The 21,123-nt window shown below is 32.9% G+C and overlaps 1 protein-coding gene across 13 annotated transcripts in view; it reads left to right on the top strand.

Moving 5' to 3' along the window:
• Positions 1–9,960, top strand: part of SNCA (synuclein alpha) — a 171,772-nt gene extending 161,812 nt beyond the window's left edge. For all 13 annotated transcript variants that reach the window (XR_012023382.1, XR_012023378.1, XR_012023379.1 and 10 more), the window contains 2 exons: positions 1,466–1,549; positions 3,791–9,960. Coding sequence is in view for 5 of the 13 variants with exons in the window: in XM_072810555.1 (XP_072666656.1) it covers positions 1,466–1,549; positions 3,791–3,823 (117 nt within the window). In the remaining 8 variants the exon portion in view is untranslated. The remainder of the gene's footprint in view (positions 1–1,465; positions 1,550–3,790) is intronic.
• Positions 9,961–21,123: the final 11,163 nt, after the last annotated feature.

The following is a 21,123-nucleotide window of genomic DNA, read 5'->3' as shown; positions in this document are numbered from 1 at the left end:
TGTTTGGTGACAGATGGTGATTACATTCATTGTGGTAAGCACTGAGTAATGTATAGAATTGTTGAATCATTATGTTGCACACCTGAAACTAATATGACATTATATGTTAATTGTACTTCAATTTTAAAAATCTAGAATCTAGAGAAGTTAAGATTTGAACTCAAGTCTTGTTATACTACAGACCTCATGTCTAACCACTATACAGGAGAGCCTATATTTTTGTCTTGTGGTAAGAGGTAAAGCACTATGGAAACAGTATTTTTATTCCACATTTAGAAGTAAGTTATTTTGGGAAGTTTTTATATTTGATTTCATTTATATATAACCTGGACGTTGTTTGTAAGGAGGGAATTGGGCAGGAGAAGATGATCTATAAACTTCTTGGTCCAGCTAATTTAAGAATGAACATTAATTTGACTTTTCACGTGGGAAGCCATTTCTTTGTCTCTCTGCCTACCTGTCAGTCACTTTCATGATGAAGATAGGAGATCTTACACAAGGCATATTTTTAAACATAAGCTATATTGGCTGAGAGACTATTTGATCTTTTTGAGTAACTCCATTTTAGGCTCACATTGCCTCTCTGCTTTTTCAATTTTCAGTGAACTTTAATGGAATAAATACAAAGCAACAAAGGGTATTTAATGAAAGATATTAGTAAAGACATGAATTCAAGTTGACTTTTATGGTATCTTATTTCTAAGGGGGGAGATCTAAAAAATTTGTGGATCATGTATTTGATTTTTCTTCCTCTCTGTCTTCCTTTCTCTCTCTCTCCTATTGAAACTATATATACATATAGTTTAAATTTTGAAATTTTAAAAAATAATTTCTTTGCCATCATTTAAAAATAAATTATAAAATACATATGCTTTTACATTATAAATGGTATATAAGCTAACTTACAAAAAAGTGAAAACATAACTACCCAATAAAAAGTGCTTTAATTTTTTTGGATTTTCTTCAATCTTTTTAGCTTTGTATCTGAATAATACATTGGTTATGTCCATAATATATACAACTTTGTCTTCTAAAAGGTTCTCATTTTATTATATAATTTTCATGCCATAGTTAATACATATCTTCATAATAATCTATTGAGTAGATGAATTATAATTTTCTAAACTTTTTATCTTCTGTTGAACATTTAGGTTAACATTTTATGTGTGTGTGTGTGTGAAAAATGCTGTCATTGATCCTGTGAAAACATCTTTGGACTACTTGCTGAGTAGTGAATTACTTGGGTAAAAATTTTGTACATTTTTAGGGTTAACAACACATACTACTATAATATTTCTGCAAAGGTATTGTATAGTTTAGAATGCCAGCAGTAATATTAAGGAGTAGCATTTTTACAAAATTATTACCAGTATTATATGTATATAAGATGTTTTTCAAAGTGTGCTTAATTTTCTAAAAGTAAAAATTAGTACCTCATCATATTCCTTTTGTGCTTCCCATTTAGAGTGAAGAAGGAGGCCCACAGGAAGGAATTCTGGAAGATATGCCTGTTGATCCTGACAATGAGGCATATGAAATGCCTTCTGAGGTAAAATTTTGTATCCTACAACTCTGAAAATAAACTTCAGGAATTCAAGTTGGGTCTTTCTATTAAGCAGTACCAAAAATCTATCACCATCAGATTTTCCTTCCATTTGTCCTTAGTGAAAGTGATTTATTCTCTTGAGGGACAAATTGGCCAAATCCAAAATATGTATTGTGCAGACAACTTGAAAGCTAAAAGTGGTTTTTACATTTGTAAAGAGTTGTTTAAACAGAGATACTATGTTGTTCACACAACCTAATAGATGTACTTGCTTACCCTTTACAGAAAGCATTTGCTGATGCCTGAATTAGAAAATTATTCTATTAAAAACCTTACTTTCTAAAATAAATCTCAAAATGGAAGGTTGGGGAAATCAATTGAATGCCTAAGGAAAATTATTATTTGCTACACATTTCCAGCAAACTATTTTCATAGTAAAATAAGTTACCCACAAAACTTAGAGAATAGAAATATGATAAATGCATGGTTTGCAGCAACTGATGTACTTCAATCTAGAATTTTGATGGTTAATTTGGATTTGAAAATAAGTTTAATAGAAAATGTATCATAAGGAAAATTTAAAAATACTTTTAGATGAATGAAGCTGACTCAAGAAGAAATAGAAAATCTGAAAAGATCTATAACAAAGTAAAAAGATTGGATTATTGTTTAAAAAAAATATACCCACAAAGAAAATCCCAGGACCAGACAGATTCACTGATGAATTCTACCAAACATTTAAGGGATAATAACTATTAATTACAATTAATACCAATTAATTTCTCTTCTCCCCTAAAAGGGGAAAGATTACTCTCCAATTAATTGCATGAGGACCGCATTTCCCTAATACCAGCACAAGACATCACAAGCAAAGAAGATATATTATTCATTGAAAATTCAGTTAAAATGTTTTGTAGTTAGATTATATATTATTCTTCATGGCATCAGTAAAAGGCATATTGATAATCTCATTTACACAAATGAAATTAAATTGTTTCTTTACTTAATTAGATTTTACCAAAATTTTTGCATCTTTTTATGCATAGCACAATACTAAATACTGTAGAAAATACAAGATTAGTTGATAGTACCAGGACATAAGGCATTTACATTCTAATAGGCTTGATGAAAACAAATACAAATTTAATTGTTTATTCATGATGATTCCTTTAAATATTGTTGACTATCTTCTATGTATTAAGCATCACAGAGGCAAAAATATTCAAGATACATAAAAAAGTATAATAATTTACAGGATCTGGTTAGAGTGATCGGGAGTTTTATAGAAGAGTTGGTGTTGATCTGTGTGGGAGGGGAGGGGAGATGTGGTAGGCCAAAATGAAAGGAAGACATTCTAGCACTAGGTAATATCAGAAGCAAGGCACGCATGTCTGAACATGCATAAGGATATGTCTGAGGAACAGTGAGTAAATAGGATTTGAGGTTAGGGAACAGAGAGAATAGTGACAGATTAAGGCTGCAGAGAGGGTCAAAGGCAAGTTGTAGAATACTAGAAGAACTTTCCCATTTAAGTTTGTACTATATTCAGAAAGCAACTTGAATTGAGGAAGGTACATTTGTTCATTTTAAAGCAGGATCCTAAAAAATAAATAAGTAAATAAATAAATAAAGCAGGATTCTAATTAAGAGCTGTTCTTTAGGAGGACTAATCTGAGCACTTTAGGTAACACCATTAATATCTTTATTGTGGATGTTATCCATGTATTGTATGGGGAGAGGGGGTTTAGAATGGAAGTAATAATTGAAGCCATGGATGAAGAGATTTTCATTGAGAGAGCAAAAGGAGAGAAAACATCACTTGCCTTTAATATCTTTCTCCTTTTAAGAATTAGGGCATCTTAGCCCTGGAAGAGGCTTTTTAGGCTACTTAATTTTTTTTTTTTTTTTAGGCTACTTTATTTGACTCTCACAAAGTACAGTTGAGGAAACTGGGAGCAAGATAGAGCAACTAACTTGTCCTACAGGACTAGAATATGTGATTGTTAAATGGCATGTGAAAGTAAAATTCAGATATCCGAACTCTGAGCAGGATAATTCACTTTTATATTTGACAGGAAGACAAAACACAGAATTATATTGTATATAACTGAATAGTTACAAAACTATTATGACTATAACCTTCATTCAAGGTGGTGAGCCATGTCCTATCTCATTCACCCTAAATCCTTCATTACTGATGACTAAAACTAATAATAGTTTTCTTTCTGATTTTCTTTATATTAGGAAGGGTATCAAGACTATGAACCCGAAGCCTAAGAAATACTTTTGCTCCCAGTTTCTTGAGACCTACTGACAGATGTTCCATCCTGTACAAGTATTCAGTTCCAAAATGCCCAGTCATAACATTTTCTCAAAATTTTTACAGTGTATTTTAAACTCTTCCATCAGCAGTGATTGAAGTTATCTGTACCAGCCCCTACTCAGCATTTCAGTGCTTCCCTCTCACTGAAGTGATTATATGGTAGCAGGGTCCTCCCTTGTGTGCTGTGTGGATATTGTGGCTTCAAATCTAAAATGTTAAATTAAAGCACCTAAGTGACTACCACTTATTTCTAAATCTTCACTATTTTTTTGTTGCTGTTATTGAGAAGTTGTGATTTACTATCATATATTATAAGATTTCTAGGTGTCTTTTAATGATTATTTCTGTTTAAAAAATAATGATGTGTTGTGAAATTTGTTAATATATACAATACATAGAAACATGTTAGCATGAAACTATGCACCTATAAATATTAACTATGAAATTTTACTGTTTTGTGATGTGTTTTATTAATTTGTGTTTATATATAAATGCTGAAAATTAAAATGTTATCTCATTACAAAAATCTTATTTTTAATCCCATCTCACTTTAATAATAAAATCATGCTTATAACAATATGAACTGAGAACTGACACAATTAACTTAAAGCTCTTGACAGCCATTTGAAGGAGAAGGAATTTTAGAAGAATTAAGCAGACAAGATGGAACATTAATCCTTTACTCTGGAAATTCACTGAAGCAACACTACCCAAAGTATCCTGACATGCAGTGGTGTCTTAAGAGGTTATATGGGAAAAAAAAAATGGGTTCCATGGAATAGTGAGTTTAAGAAATTATTTTGACTATGTCTGCTTCAAATATTAATAAAACATATTAGCACATTAAGGCTTTGAGAGAATCTGACTAACTTTGTTTAACCCAGCATTTTATTTTTATTATTTTTTAAATCAACCCCCCCCCAATCCACCACCTTGGGAAATGCCTTTAAACATTTCTAGGGACTACCAAACCATTACCTTAAGAAATTTCAATTTAAATGGATAAATTCTTAGAAATTTTGAAAAAAAAAAAAAAACAATTACTAGCAATGAAATCAAATTAGTAGTCAAAAAACTCCATCAAACAAGAGTCCAGGACCAGATAACTTGACAGGGGAATTCTACCTAATATTTAAAGAAAAGCTAATAACTGTTCTTCTCAAACTATTCCAAAAAATAGAAGAGGAAGGAAAGCTTTTAAGTTCATTCTGTGAGTCCAGCATTATCCTGATACCAAATCCAAACAAACACACTGCAAAAAAAGAAAACTATGGGCCAATATCTCTGATGAACATAGATGTAAAATCCTCAACACAATATTAGAAAACAGAATTTGACAGTACAATACAAAAATCATTCACCACAATAAATTGGGATTTATTCCAGGGATGCAAGGGTAGTTGAGTATTTGCAAATCAATCAGTGTGATACATTAATAAGAGATAGGATAATAGGATAACCATATGATCATCTCAATAGATTGAGAAAAAGCTTTTGATAAAATAAAATACCTGCAAAGTAGGTCTAGAGGGAACATATTTCAACATAATAAAGGCTATATATGGAAAATATCTCAGCTAACATCATGCTCAATGGTGAAAAATTGAGAGCTTTTCCCCTAAGATCAAGAACAAGACAAGAATGCCCACTCACCACTTCTATTCAGCATGGTACTGGAAGTTCTAGCTGCAGCAATCAGACAAGAAAAATAAAAAGGCATACAAATTGATAAGGAAGAAGTAAAACTTTCACTATTTGCAGATGACATGATACTACATATAGAAAACCCTGAAGACTCCAGCAAAACACAACTAGAATTGATAAATGAATTCAGTAAAGTTGCAGGATACAAAATTATGTAGAGAAATCCGTTGCATTTCTATACACTAATAACAAAGTAGCAGAAAGAGAAATTAAGAACACAATCTCATTTATAAATGTACCAAAAAACAAAATAGACATAAATTTAACTGAAGAAATGAAAGACTGTACTCTGAAAACTTTGTCACTGAGGAAAGAAATTAAATACTATACAAACAAATGGAAAGATATATTGTGCTCATAAATTGAAAGAATTAATTTTATTAAAATATCCGTACTACCCAAGACCCTCTATAGATTCAATACAATTCCCATCAAAACGCTAGTGGCATTTTTCACAGAATTAAAACAAAGAATCCTAAAGTGTTCACAGATCACAATGACTCCAAATAACCAAAGCAATCTTGAGAAATAAGAACAAAACTGAAAGAATAATGCTCCCTGATTTCAAACTATATTACAAAACTATAGTAATAACAACAGTATCATAGGGCACAAAAACAGACATATAAAATAGACTGCCCAGAAATAAACCCATGATTATGTAGTCAATTAACCTATGAGAGAAGAGGCAAGAATATACAATGAGGAAAAAACTGTCTCTTTAACAAATAGTGTTGAGAAAACTGGACCACTATCTTATACAAAAAGAAATTCAAAATGTACTAAAGACTGGAATGTAAGACCTGAAACCATAAAACTTCTAGAAGTAAACATAGGCAGTAATTTCTTTAACACTAGTCTTAGCAATATATTTTTAGACCACTTTCCTCAGGCAAGTACAACAAAAGCAAAAATAAACTATTGAGAGTTTTCCACCATGAAGGAAACTATCAACAAAATGAAAGGCAACCTAGTGAATGGGAGAAGATATTTGCAAATGATATATTTGATAAGGGGCTAATATCCAAAATATATAAATAACTTATGCAAAGCAAAAACAAAAACAAACAGTGCAATCAAAAAATAGGCAGAGGACTTGAACAGACATTTTCCAAAGAAGACAGATGGCCAACAGACACATGAAAAGATGCTCAACATCACTAATCATCAGGGAAATACAAATCAAAACCACAATGAGATATTAACTGAAACCTGTCAGAATGGCTAGAATCAAAAAGACAAGAAATAAAAGTGTTGGTAAGGATGTGAAGAAAAAGGAGCACTTGTGCACTGTTGATGGGGATGAAAATTAGTTCAGCCAGTCTGGAAAACAGTGTGAAGTTTCCTCAAAAAACTAAAGGTAGAAATACCATATGATTTACCTACTACTGTGTATTTACCCAAAGGAAAAAAAAAAAAACACCAATTCAAAAAGATGTATGCACCTCTATGTTTGTTCCAGTATTATGTACAATAGCCAAGATATGGAAGCATTCCAAGAGTTCTCTGATAGATGAACTGATAAAGAAAATGTGGTATAATAGAGTATTACTCAGTTATAAAAAAGGATGAGATTTTGCTATTTGTGTCAACATGGATGGACCCAGAGGGTATTATGCTAAGTGAAACAGGTAAGAGAAAGACAAATACCAACTGATTTTACTTATATGCAGAATCTAAAAACAAGTAAATGAAGAAACAACGACAAAAATAGTTACTCTTAAATAGAGAGAACAAGACAGTATCTGCCAGAGGGGAGTTAGGTAGGGGAATGAGTGAAATAGATAAAAGAGATTATGAGGTACAAATTTGGAGCTATAAAATAAATAAGTCATGGAGATGAAAAGTACAACATGGGGAATACAATTAATGGAAAAAATGTTGATTCTCTAGATTTACAAAAATCTCACGAATTCTTTTAAATTCTGCTGACTATGAATCTCAGGATACTTTTTTAGAAGTAGTTTTTCTATTTGGAAAGATTCACTAAGTCTCCATGGTTTCTGACAGTAAATTTGATTATGAAAGCCCTCTATAAATTAATTGAAAAATTGTTTGGTTTATCTTTTTAATTTTTCAGGAGAAAAATAACAGTTACTTTTAAAAATCACCAGTAGAAAGTGTAATTTTGAGAAGATTCAGAGGTGCTAGGCAGTTTGTATGTAATTATGAGTAATTTGATGTATATCGGGCATTGGCAAGGAAAGAAAAAGGAATGACTGCAATGACTATAAGCATGGTCACCATAGAAACTTCCTTTTTTGTCTAGCTGGAAAGGGACCATTGTGAGTGTTAAACTGTCTGTGTAGTCTTAAACTGGAAAGAAGTGTTGTTTCTTGTTTTATTTAGGTATATTAATGAGTATTCCTAATCAGGAAAACAACTTGGAAAATTAAAATATCTTTGTTCAAAAGTATTCTCATACTAATACACAGGAGGGTGGTTATCTTGTGCCAAACACTTAAATAAAAAGCTGGATAAGGCACACAAGCCTTTTCAGGAAGGCTTATCTCATATCCACTGCTGAGGCATCCACCTGACAGGTAGCCTAAGGGTTAGTCTGTCTCTAGGTTCACTTTGAAAATATCATTCCCTTAAGTTTGAGTTATTCAGCCTCATATGACTCCATGGGGTCTTTATCAAAACAAGTCAGGGTGGGCTTTGGCACCCAAATGGCAACTAAACAATCTAATATGTAGTTTGGCCTTAGAAGTTGGATTTTCAAGATCTCTCCCCTAATGTGAGATGCAAGATATGTTTATTCATCTTTCTGGCTCATGCAGTAGGCCACGCGCGCGCGCACACACACACACACACACACACACACCCCCCTCAAGGACAACCATTAATTCTCAAAGATAGTGCTTTCTACATCCATACTGAGGAAGAAAACCACATTTTTCCAATTGCAAACTCAACAGACTCCTCTTCCATTGTACTGACAGTACTCTGTTTTTATCTGGGATGAGTCATCTCACGTTATTCTGTCTTAGGCAGGAATGCATCAGGGATGGCATTTATTTCCCTGTGAGCTTTGTCCCGGCATTGGAAGATAAAATATATTTTTTATTACTGTGTCAAATATAGATATGTGATTTATCAATACTAGCTCATTTAATTCTCCAAACAACTCTAATAAGTTCTATTATTATTCTCATTTTGTACTTAAGCAAACTAATGTTCCTGTGGACTAGGTAACTTTCTCATACTCATATGGTTAGTAAGTGGCAGAGCCAGGAGTCCAATTAATATAAGGCCAGAGTCTATGTTTTTCTCTAGCCTCCATTGTCTCTCAGAGTGAGGACATACAGCTATGTAAGAGAACCCTGCAGAAGCTTAGGGAATGGAGTAGCTTTTCTACCTGCAATTATTAGAATATTTCTATTTTTCTTCAGATATCTATGTCTAGAATAAGTGATACTCATATAAATGGAGACATATTTCTAATTCTAGGAGAAATTAGCCAAACCCAATTCCCCTGACTGACATTACCTTATAATTAAACTATGAAATAGACAATAGAACTAAGTTATTTATTTTTAGTGGGAAATAAAAATGTTAATATAATAAAAGCAGTCTACGGCAAAAAAAATTTTTAAAAAAGCAGTCTACGGTAAACCAAACTTTGTCATTTTTTTCTGTTGAATCATGGGTACTTGCCTTCTGTCAAATGCCATATATATGTACATATATACTTACACACATACAAAATATATATACATACATACATACATATATATATATATATATATCATTTAACTAGGATTTTCAATTATATATGCTTAGTAATATGATGCCTGAATTTACAAATGAATAAACCAGAAAGGGCAAGAATTAAGAATTTGTATTTTTAAATAATGTTAACACAATATTTTATAATAAACTTTTATTTTCTAGGTGTATTTTTTGATACAGTAATGCTGCATTTTATTATTCAAATAGGCATAAATTTAAAGAGACCAAAAGGAATAGAATAGATGTAATACAAACTATTTCAAAATACGATATTGGTTCTGATGTTTCTTGTATAATTATCTAAGCTTTCCTTTAATTTTCTTTGTTGCTAGAACACTATCTTTGATTATTTTAATAACATAGATGGTATATTGGAAATCGTTTTTAAAAAATGTTTCTTCAAGAAGTTTGAGACTTTAATGAGTTTTGCTGATACAATATACTTCTAAAGTCAGGTAGGATTACATAAAGGATTTCCAAAGTTGTTCTGCCACTATAAGTTACTATGCTGGGGTAGCTTCTCTTATGAACCTTATGAAAATGTATCCTCAATTTCCCTTAAAGGTCAATGACCAGAAATTTCCACTGTTGCTATGACAACACAGCAAGATATGGTGCCTTGGAAATGTGCTGCATTTTAATTAGGTTCCTCTAGGGCTTCCTAACTGCCTTTTGTAGGTAAACTAAATACCAGGTTGCCCTATATCTTACAGTGAGATGAAAGCTAACCCATGTCTGCAAATGTCAAAGCTAAGCTTGGCTCCAATAAAGTCAAATCTAAACAAATAATAGTAGCAGGCCTATGTGTTTATCTTAGAAAAGAATACAATACTCTTTAGCTAAAATAGTCAAGGATGTTTGCTTAATTAGTCTGGCAGGAGTAGTCGTAAAAATGCTGGATTTAAAACTAGACTATGTAGACTGACTCAGTCATGTCACTTCTTACCTTTTTTAATTTAAGCAAGTTACTTAATCTCTCAGTACCTCTATTGTCTTGTCTGCTAAAATATAGATAATAATAATAGTGCCTCATAGCATTGTCATATGGATTAAATAAGTTAATATAAGTGGAATACTTAGGACTATGCCTAGCCTATAGTAAGTGATCAATGAATCAGTGATGCTATTAGTAAGTAGTACTAGTACTGGTAGCAGTGGTAATAGTAGTAGAGTACACTGTATTTTTAAAGTCCAATAAGAAATATTTAAAATGTTCAGATATATTCACTTGTATCTTCTCTTACTAAAAATTTTAATAGCCAAAGCAAGCTCAAGAAAGAGAACAAAACTGGAGATATCACACTTCCTGATTTCAAACTATATTATAAAGCTATAGTAAGCAAACCAGTATGATATTTCCTTAAAACAACATACATTAAGGGAACAGAATAGAGAGCCCAGAAATAAACCCATGCTTATATGGTCAACTAATTTGCAATAAAGGAGCCAAGAATATGAAATGGGGAAAGGGCAGTATCTTCAATAAATGGCATTAGGAAAACTGGACAAGCAAATAAAATGAACCACAACCTTACACTACATATAAAAATGAACTCAAAATGGATTAAAGACTTACACACGAGAATTGAAACCATAAAACTTTTAAAAGGAAACATAGGTGGTAATCCCTTTGACATCAGTCTTATCAATGATTTTTTTGGATCTTACACCAAAAGCAAAGGCAACATATGCAAAAATAAACAAGTGGGACTACACAAAATTAAAGTTTTTGCACAGCAAAGAAAACCACTAACAAAATGAAAAGACAACCTAATGAATGAGAGAAAATATTTGCAAATATTTTATCTGATAAATGGTTAATATCCAAAATCTATAAAGAACTCACACAACTCAAAAACAAACAAGAAAACCCAGTGTGCTTTAAAACCAGGCCCAGGTTCTGAGTGCACAGTTTTCCAAAGAAGATAAACAGATGGCCAAAAAGTACAAGAAAAGGTGTTCAACATCATTAATTATCAGGGAAATCAATCACAATGAGATATCACCTCACACCTGTTACAATGGCTATTTTCAGAAATATAAGAGATAACGAACATTGAAAAAGATACAGAGAAAAGAAAATCTGTGTAGTATTGGTGGAGCACTATGGAAAACAATGTGAAGTTTCCTTTAAAAATTAAAAATAGAACTACCATATGATCCAGCAATTCTGCATCTAGATATTTATCTGACGGAAATAAAAACACCATCTTGAAAAGACACATGCATCCCATGTTCATTGCAGCATTATTTACAACAGCCAAGTATTGAAGCAACCCAAATGTCCATCAGTGGATAAACGATTAAAGAAAATGTGATGTGATATGTCTATTTAATGGAATATTATTCAGTCATAAAAAAACAAGGAAATCTTGCCATTTGAGAAAAGTTAGATGGAACTTGAGGGCATTATATGCTAAGTGAAATAACTCAGATGAAGATAAATAGGGTATTATCCCACTTACATATAGAATCTAAAATAACAGTGGAATTTATCGATATAGAAAATAGATAGGTGGTTGCTAGAGGTGAATAGAGAAGGAGGGTATAAAAGGGAGTCAAAAAATACAAACTTACATTTATAAAATGAATAAATCATGGGAATGTAATGCATAGCATAGTGATTAAAGTTAATAATATTGTATATTTGAAAGTTTTCATCATAAGAAAAAATCTGTAACTGTGTATGGTAATGGATGTTAACTAGACTGATCATTTTGCAATATATGCAAATATTAAATCATGTCGTACCCCTGAAACTAACATAATGTTATCTACTATATCTCAAATTTGTGTGTGTGTGTATATATATATATATATATATATGCACACATATGTATATATATCATAGTAATCAAACTATAGAAATGATCCCTGATAGGCTTTATATTGTAGTAATCAAGATTAGGATGATGGTAGAAACACTTCAGAGACTTGAACAGAGGCTATTAACTAATAGCTATGAGAGCATTTTAATGGTTTAATAACCATTAAGGATATTAGTAGACTATCAACTAGCACCAAAATAAATTGAGAAATCATAACTTACTAAGAGGTGAATTTGCACCCAATCCATAAATATTAGCTTTACAGAACACATCTATCTTTAGATTCAGCTATACTCATCAAGCCACATTATCTTCATATCAAAGTGAGATATTTTTGCCATGTATACAATATATTCACTGATTTTGGTTCTGATCATTAGAAAAAAGGAGAAACATACATAAAAGTAAAACCCATTGGTCCAAAACAGGTTATCATCAACCACCAGGGAACAAAAAAGTCACCTGAATCCCCAACCATTTCCCAAATCTTACCCATTCTCTAATATCTTTCCCCCAAACTCCTGCCATTTGGTAGTCTCATTTTTTTGACCCAAAAGCAGGTAGTATTTTACCTGACAACTTCTGCATTACAACAGAAGCCACAGAAATATCAGAAATTACAATGATTCTAGGAAAAATATTGTTTCTCTTTAGGTCTTCAGTGGGTCCCTGAAAATCATTGCTGCAAAAGACCAAGTGATCTGATAAGATGCTTGCCATGGTTCTGTACTGTCAGGTCATCCTCTGTAGCATGCACCAAACATCAATCAGTAGGACAATGGACACTTGTCTTTTTACCCTCTGGAGTGTGTGACACAGCCTAGGGAACTAAATTAGAATAGCAGAAAAGTATTATTCAATACTCTATTGCTTAACAAAGGTCAACACTTATGGTAGAAATAACCAAAGATTAAATCCAGACAGATGAGCATCTAGACCATATTTGTTATACGAGACCTCTCGCTAATCTCTATGGAAATGGTTAAGGCAAGTCTTGAGAGGCTGCCAAGCATTTGTAATTCAGCAGGATTGACTCCTGCTGTTGAAGATGAAGTGCCATGTTGAATGATGAGAAGTCTGGCAAGTCTTCTTGGCAAACTTCCCCAGCAATAAACCACGGGCACCCTTAGTGGCTTGTACCAGGCTTTCAACCAGGCTGTTTGTCTGACCATTATGAGCAAAAGTATAAAGCTGAGATAAAGACCTTTTCTTTAATTTTTAAAACCTCATCTGAACCAGAAGCAAATACGTGATTTAAAGCAATTGTAATTATGTATTGCTAATAACTGATTCTGAGCTCTAGTTATCATAGCAATGTTTAGAGATGAAATACTGTGGATACTTGGTGCCATTCAAGTAGTTTGTCACAACTTGAAATATGTCTAAGAACAGCTCTGCAAATCAATATTAAAGAGTTTCGATCTGGCTGTTTTGTTACTGCCCATTGTGAGAACAGACATTTAAATCCTACATTCTGTTGGGTTTTTCACTATCGGACCAAGTTCCAGATCATTAGACATAACATTTAGTCATCATTTTCATGCCAACAATTCCTGGATGCACTAGAAACAGTTTGCTCAAAGTACTTCTTTCTGGAATAAAAAGGATTTTCACATAATAGATACCTTTTAATAGATGATAACTCATTGACAGTTTATAATTGACTTGAATTCCTTAAGCAGTTTCTTTACTGACAAACCTTCCCATCCCTACTCCCACACACACCCATCACCAGTTTAAGATAGACCAATCTATAATCTTGCATATTTAACTGTGGAATACATTCAATATGAAGGTGTTGATGGCTTGATCTTTAACACTTAATATCTGTATAATGTTCCTGACTCTGAATGCACTTATCATTTATATCAAATTTATCTCCAAAGATTTCAGACAGGAGCTACAATAAAGCAAACAAGGAAATCACCAAGCCAATATCCCATCACACAAAATTGTAAAATAAGGCTAATTTTTTTAAAGATTAATTTGAGAGAGAGAGAGAGAGAGAGTGAGCATGAGCAGGAGGAGTGTCAGAGGGAGAGAGAATCTCAAGTAGACTCCCCACTGAGCATGTAGACCAATGCAGTGCTCCACCCCATGGCCCTGGGATCATAACCTGAGTCAAAACCAAGAGTCGGACACTCAACTGCCTAAGCCACCAAGGCACTCCTTGAAATTATTTTAAATAACAAATTATTTAGAGAATGGAGAAATAAGTCTACTGAGACTATGGTGTGGAATAATATATTTAAAACCTACATTGAGATCTAAGTTTCTTGGTAGCAATATCTTAATGGGAAACACAAAGATTATCTAATTTTCAATGTCTATAGGAAGAAGATATTTTGTTGATGATGGTGGTGATTATTATTACTTTGCAGAGGAGTAGAAAAGCCCTTTTAATTTTTCCTGCTTTTATATCCAGTAGAAATTTCTCACCAAACAACTCTTTTAAAAACAAAACATGTCAAATGGAACCCTTCCAAATCATAACTCCCTATGGTCAAAGACATATTCATAACCAGGATCGTTGCTGAGGAGGAAATAGTGAAAGTCCCAGGCCATCCTAGGGATGGGTAACTGGGCAGCCTATACTGTTTTCCCCTTCAATGCAGGCCCACATTATGGGCAGAACAGACAGGGACAGATGTTTCAGTTTATCATCCCTTCTAGGTTTCTAAAAGCAGTGAGCCAACGTCCCAAGCACTGCCTACTCAGTGACAGAATTAAAAGCATTACTTTTCCTCAAGGAGAAGGTCCTATGAGGTGATCTGTACAAATTGGAAAGGTGTCTTAAGACATTCAGGTAGAGCAGACTCATATTTGTAGTACAGGTCACTATTGGGAAGAATGACATTTTGAAATTCATCTACAGGAAGAATGAAATACTGGGAAGAAGTCTAGAGACAGAGGCAATATGGAGGAAACTACACAACAAATGACAGTGTGCTAGGGGTCTAACAAGAGGCCTGAGCATGCAGGTGAGATACAATGCTAAGAATACAGGAACAAGTACTATTTGTCCAAGCAACAAAAGGAAAATCTGACAGCAGGCAGCGGCACTCCCTCCACTCCAAGCCAGGAATTTAGCAGTGCGATTCCAGAGCTTTTGGTACATTGGCAATACCAGCGTCAAGCTACATACCAAAAGACCAGAGTTTTGCTTAGATTAACAATAAGCTCTACTTAAAATGCCTTATCAGTTAGATAGCCCAAAATGTCAGCCCTGACTCAGAAGAAATTGGCAAAATAATAAGCAGAGTTCTTACCATGCTTTTGATACTTAGAGAAATTTAAAAATTTTAAGAAGAATTGGAGTTGAGTCTTATACAAAAGCAAACAATTATACGTATCTTAGGCTAAGGTAAAGCAGAAATATAAAAAATGCCATTTTATCAATTATTTGAGCCTCACAATCTCTAAGGTACAATGCACAGTTTGATTTTTTATTTTGCTTTCTTGCAGGGAAGAATCAAAGCCCCCAACACGTAAATCCCAGGGAGCAGATTAAGTAGCCATGTGCTTTCTGAAAATCCTCAAAGCACACATTTGAAAAAGTGTAATTCCTGGGTGGAATCTTGACTATTTCCTGTTTCCTAATCTAGTTAGCTTCCTTTTTGGTGGATGCCTTCATCTTGTTAAGACCGGAGTTGTGAGTGAGTTTACTGTAATAAAATTCCCCAAGACAGCAAAGAGAGAACCATTCAAAATACTCTAGATTGCTAAAAGTTACAAAAAAATTAGGAGTGAGACCAGGTCAAGATTTTCAATCTCCGTAGTTCTGTACATCGGAGTCTATCAGTTACTGCTGACAGCTTTTCCAGAAGATGAATGCCACCTTTCCTCTCAGTGGTAGAGAAGCCCTGCCCCACTGTGACCGCAAAGTTACAGATTGGCTGAGGGTCAGAAAATCATCTAATTTTATGACAGTCCAATGCCTTTATGTTATAAAGAAGCAAACACCCAAGATTGCATGGTCTTGCCATTTTGGATAGAATTAAGACAAGCTTCCAACCAATAAAATACTGCAGCAAAAACTATTAAAGGTGAATTCTACCCTAATTCATAGCAATGTTATAATATATAATTTCTAGAAGGAATAAGAAAATATAATACTAAAATCTCATATTTACTGGAAGTATAATAATACTCCCAAGTGGTGATAATCCTTCCATATGACAGATTTAGGATTCACTATTTCTAGCTCCTTTGAGCCACTGTATACACTCCTACCCCCATACCTTCCTTATGGCTTGTGGGGGAAAAATATAATTTTTAAGTAATTGAAGAAAATTATAATAAATTTACATGTAAGCGTACAAGAAAAGAAACAGAATTCCATGTCTAAATTTTAAACACAAAAACAAGAATTTATTATTTAAGAATAACCCATATACTCATACAAATATAATCTTATCAGGTTTTTTATTGAACACTTTTCCAGGCCCTTATTGTACAGTTCTAGGTAGAATCTTGCATACGGTTAATATCTGAATGAATGAATCAGCTACTAGATGTTATTCATAAACATAAAATGTCTTCTTCTGGATATATTAAGATTGAGATAAAAAGAAACCCTTTGTACATTCACTAAATATGAAAACATGACTAAAACGTGTTATGTCATTCAGGTATACAATTAATATCTTATATGTATAGCATAGATAACCTTTCAAGTGCCTACCATCAAGCACAATGACATTTACTTTTGAAATGCTATCTCTCTGTCCTTTAAACCATGACCGAGTTGTCTTGATCCTTTAAATAAAGGGACTTTAGGTCACTGGAAAAAAAAAAAAAAAAGGCGGGTGGCTTATCTTTAGGAAAAGAAAAACTCAGTCATTTCAGGACACCATCAGCTTAAAAGAAGGCAGCACTTTTTTAGGAGTATGTTTGACATTTTCCACATATTTCAAGAAGGTCTTAGTGATCTAAAATTGTAGCAGATGGAATAGCAGCAGGTGTGAACTCAGCAAATATACAAGAGACTAGATTCTAAAGTAGGCCAGCCACTTAAGGCCTTTGACAATTGAGGTTAGCAAACTGATAGACTAGAAAAGGTATCAAATAGTGCATGTATGTGTATGTGTATGTGTATAATACATTAAAAATTATGGAGTTTTCTATGTGACATGTCATGGATCTAGATTCTAGGACAGACAATAAGCATGGGAAAACAGAGGCCAGAGATACCAGAGTAAAAAGAACCCTTATTCCCAGCTATGGTGCAAATTAACTCAGTTACTGTACTTTTAACCCTTGGAATATACTTCTCTAAAGGGAAATTCTTATTTATTTTGACAACCTTATCCCAAATATCTGTTCTGTCAGCTATTTTGAAAGTGTTTTAAAAAATGAAAACATGCTATTTTTAAATCAGAATCTTTGGGTTCAATTCTTACCTCTATCACATTCTACCTATGTCATCCTAAGAAATATCTTAGTCCCTCTGAAAATAACATGTAAATCGGAAATAATGGAACTTAGATACTTTGTTGTAAAGATTAAATAAACTCTACTATAGTTAAATTACTCTCAATATCTAGTATGTTTTCATTTCCATTTTTTCTTCATTGTTCTAAGAAAAGTCAAAATTATGAGTAAGATGTAAGATAATTAAAATGTTATAAATATTATTCAAATAAATATGCATGCCAAATAAATATATCTGTTTGAATTAAAAATGTAGTCATTCTTTATATTACTGTGGTGAATATTATAAAAAAGAGGGAAAAGCATCTTAAACGATAAGAGCTTAGGGCAAAAGAAATGGAAAGAAAAGTGTTTTAAATAGATTCTGAATTTATCAGTGTTGAAATACCTTCCTGTACATTCTGTTGGAGAGAACTGGATAATTTCTAAAAAGCCTTTTGATTCAGTAAGAGATACATAAACAAAAATTTTAAATTAAATTGCAAAGTAAAATCTTTTTGTTTACTTACACCATCCTAACTTATGTGGAGGAAAAAGAAAAATGATAGAAAACTATAAGTACTCCATCCTTAGACATTCATTTGACATAGACTGCACACTAACCAAAATAGCATGTATTTCGTACTTTTGGCTGCAACAGAGCACAGAAATGTTTTACAAGCTGTTGCACTGACTCAATATTATGCTTGTGAGGATCAGTAATATAAATGCAGTAAGGAAATTCTAATATATCCTTAAACTTTATCCACTAAAGAAATACATTTAAAATCGTGGTTTCTAAATATACATAAGAAGGGGAATCATCCTTGGCTTTCTTGTTTTCGGTTCTCTAATAATGTCTCATCTTTCCACTTGCAGATGATTCAAAAGGGCAAGGACAAAGGCAAAGGGTACATACTACATTATGTGGAGGGCAGGAGTAAAACTGCAAAACTTTAGTTACCAAGAGCTGATGATGTTTCATAGTAGCAGTTGCAAAAGGGAAGCTTCATTTCTGAATGAACCAAGAGGTTGAATTCCTTCACATGGTACCAATGATAGATTTTAACTATCACCCTTAAGTATATGGAAAATTTTGAACTTTATGTAAAATTTAATATACATATGCCTGTGTAACTTTTTCTGGATAAAAATTGTTATGACCGTCATCCACTTCTAAAGTGAATGTGGCTTAGGAGAGGTTAAGAAATTAAAGAATAATAATAGTGCATGTGATTACTAGACACATCTCAGAATCACTATAACCTTATTTTCACAAAATATATTCCATTAAACAATAGTTCCTGAGGAGTTAAGTAGATATAAAATCTGTTGGATAAATTAAACTTCTAAACCAGTATTTTTCAGAGCCGTCAACATTTTAATTAGCCCTGTTCATCACCAAGAGTGCAATATAATGGGCAGTGCTTCAAAAACTCATGTACCAAGGAAAACTTTATCTAGGGAGAATCGTCCAGCTCCAGTATTTTAAGGAAAACACTTATGGAAATAATGATTTAAAAATGCATTTCTAACAAAACATTCAGTGATAGATAACAAAGTGAAAATTTCATAATGCCATTTGAAGTGACCAACTTTTAGTGAGAAAAATAGCAGCTGTGCCTGTGATACCCTGCTAATTCTCCAATAAGCAATAACCATAATTTTGCATAACTGGGTAAATTGACTGGTAGGTCCCAATTGATGAGTAATTCTTCATATATTCCTTAATTATATGGGCAAATTTACTTTGAAAAGTATATTGCCTAGCTCTTTTGACACAGGATCTTTGCTTCTTCCTCTCTATTTAGTAGGTGAACAGAAACAAAAACAAAAACAAAAACACATCAGAATAGTAAAAGAGCATGAAAAAAAAGACTTATCAGCAAGCTGTAGGTATTAAGTCATTGGGGAAATTGTATAAAATGTGTAAGCTATATTTTTTTCTACAGAATTAGCAGAATTTGAAGTTTAATCCATTATACACCTATGTCAAAACAAACGAGACCAAAAAGAAAGACTCTGATAATTAAACTTGATGAATAGTGGGTCTACATCGCCATACTTCTTAAGACTGAAATATTCTGTGTAACTGCTTCTAGTGTTATAAAGACCTATAGGATTGATGTGCCTTATGAATGAACTGGAAACACATTTTATTTATACAAGAATCACAGCTGTAACCTAAAGAGAGAAAACAAGATGCAGGTCATCTTTTCTTTCCTACCTACTTGATTAGCTGTTCAATTATATCCATGAATTCCATTTAAGCTGACAACTCGTATTTTTCTTTTATTCCCTCTGCTCACACTAATATCTTTTAAGTTTTTATGTTCCCCCCTAGTTGTGCCATCTTGTTTTTGCCTGCATCTGTTCTTCATTAGCCTCCCAGAGAGGTAAGTTTTTATCCATCAATATTTATGGAACATTCATGGTGAGCACAAGACTCTGTATATCCATTTGGAAAGATTGTTTTCAAGACTGAAGAAGCTGACAATCTTACAAGGAAGCAAAGGACAAAAATAACTGCTACATTTTCCAACAAGATGAATTTTTTAATAAGTGGTTTTTGTGTGCGTGTGCTGTAAATGAGATAAGGAATCACTTATTTGATTTCTCATTTGTAAAATGCTACTTTGATATTATCTAAAGTTTGCTTTGGAAGCTATTGCTCCTCATTTGTGAAATAGCAAGAAGTTGTTCTTTAAAAAATAATTATGAATATTTTTAGTAAATCTACATTGTTAAATAGCTCTATGTTAGACATATAATATTTTAAGTGCTGAGCTTATTTTTATCACAGTATCCTTTAGTAACTATCTTTTATTCTGCTGTTATTGGATAGAACAATGAATTATAACAATATTTATGTAGCGTTTTGAATATGTATTGAAATGAGGTAAGAATATAAAATTTAATAACTGAATTGATTGAAATTTACTAGATTAGAGTTGAACTGAATGCCTTCTGTACACAGATTAAGAACATATTCTGTCAACAATTTTATTTCAGTAAAATGCAGTATTAAATGTGGATTTTCTAGTAAGGATATCCTTGGAATTTTGTTTCATTGTAGTTAATGTAGGCATTCTAATTTGAGTACAGATTTTTGGAGGAAAAATCTGCCATACATTTGTTATTAGGCAGGAGAAATGTAAAAGGGCATTAATGTTTACAGTGTGAAAACAAATGTCTATACATGATAAATAGTCTTAATGGACTGCTTGAGTTTTATCTGGTTGCAAGTAACAGACACAACAGGATCTAGATTAAACAAATAACCATTCATTTAGGAAGATACTGCCCCACCTCACAGAAGCTAAGCTAGAGCTGAACTGGGTCTCAGGTAAAACAGGCATCAGAGCAGGTTCCCACTCTGGGAGTTCACAGGCCTTAGAGTAAGATTGCCATTAATAAAACTCAACTACTAGATGCTCCCAGTCTCTATGTCTCTCATTTCAATTTCCTAAATTGTTGGGATCATGTAAGGGCTACTGGTTAAACAAGATGTCCACCACCGACCCAATCAACCACAGTAGGCCATATAGAACATCCATGACTGAGAGAGACCCCCT

The sequence above is a fragment of the Canis lupus genome, chromosome 33 (genome assembly GCF_048164855.1).
Source record: "Canis lupus baileyi chromosome 33, mCanLup2.hap1, whole genome shotgun sequence".
Taxonomy (NCBI): Eukaryota; Metazoa; Chordata; class Mammalia; order Carnivora; family Canidae; genus Canis; species Canis lupus.
Note: the sequence above shows the minus strand (reverse complement) of the source record. Positions and strands in the feature narration are given on the sequence as shown.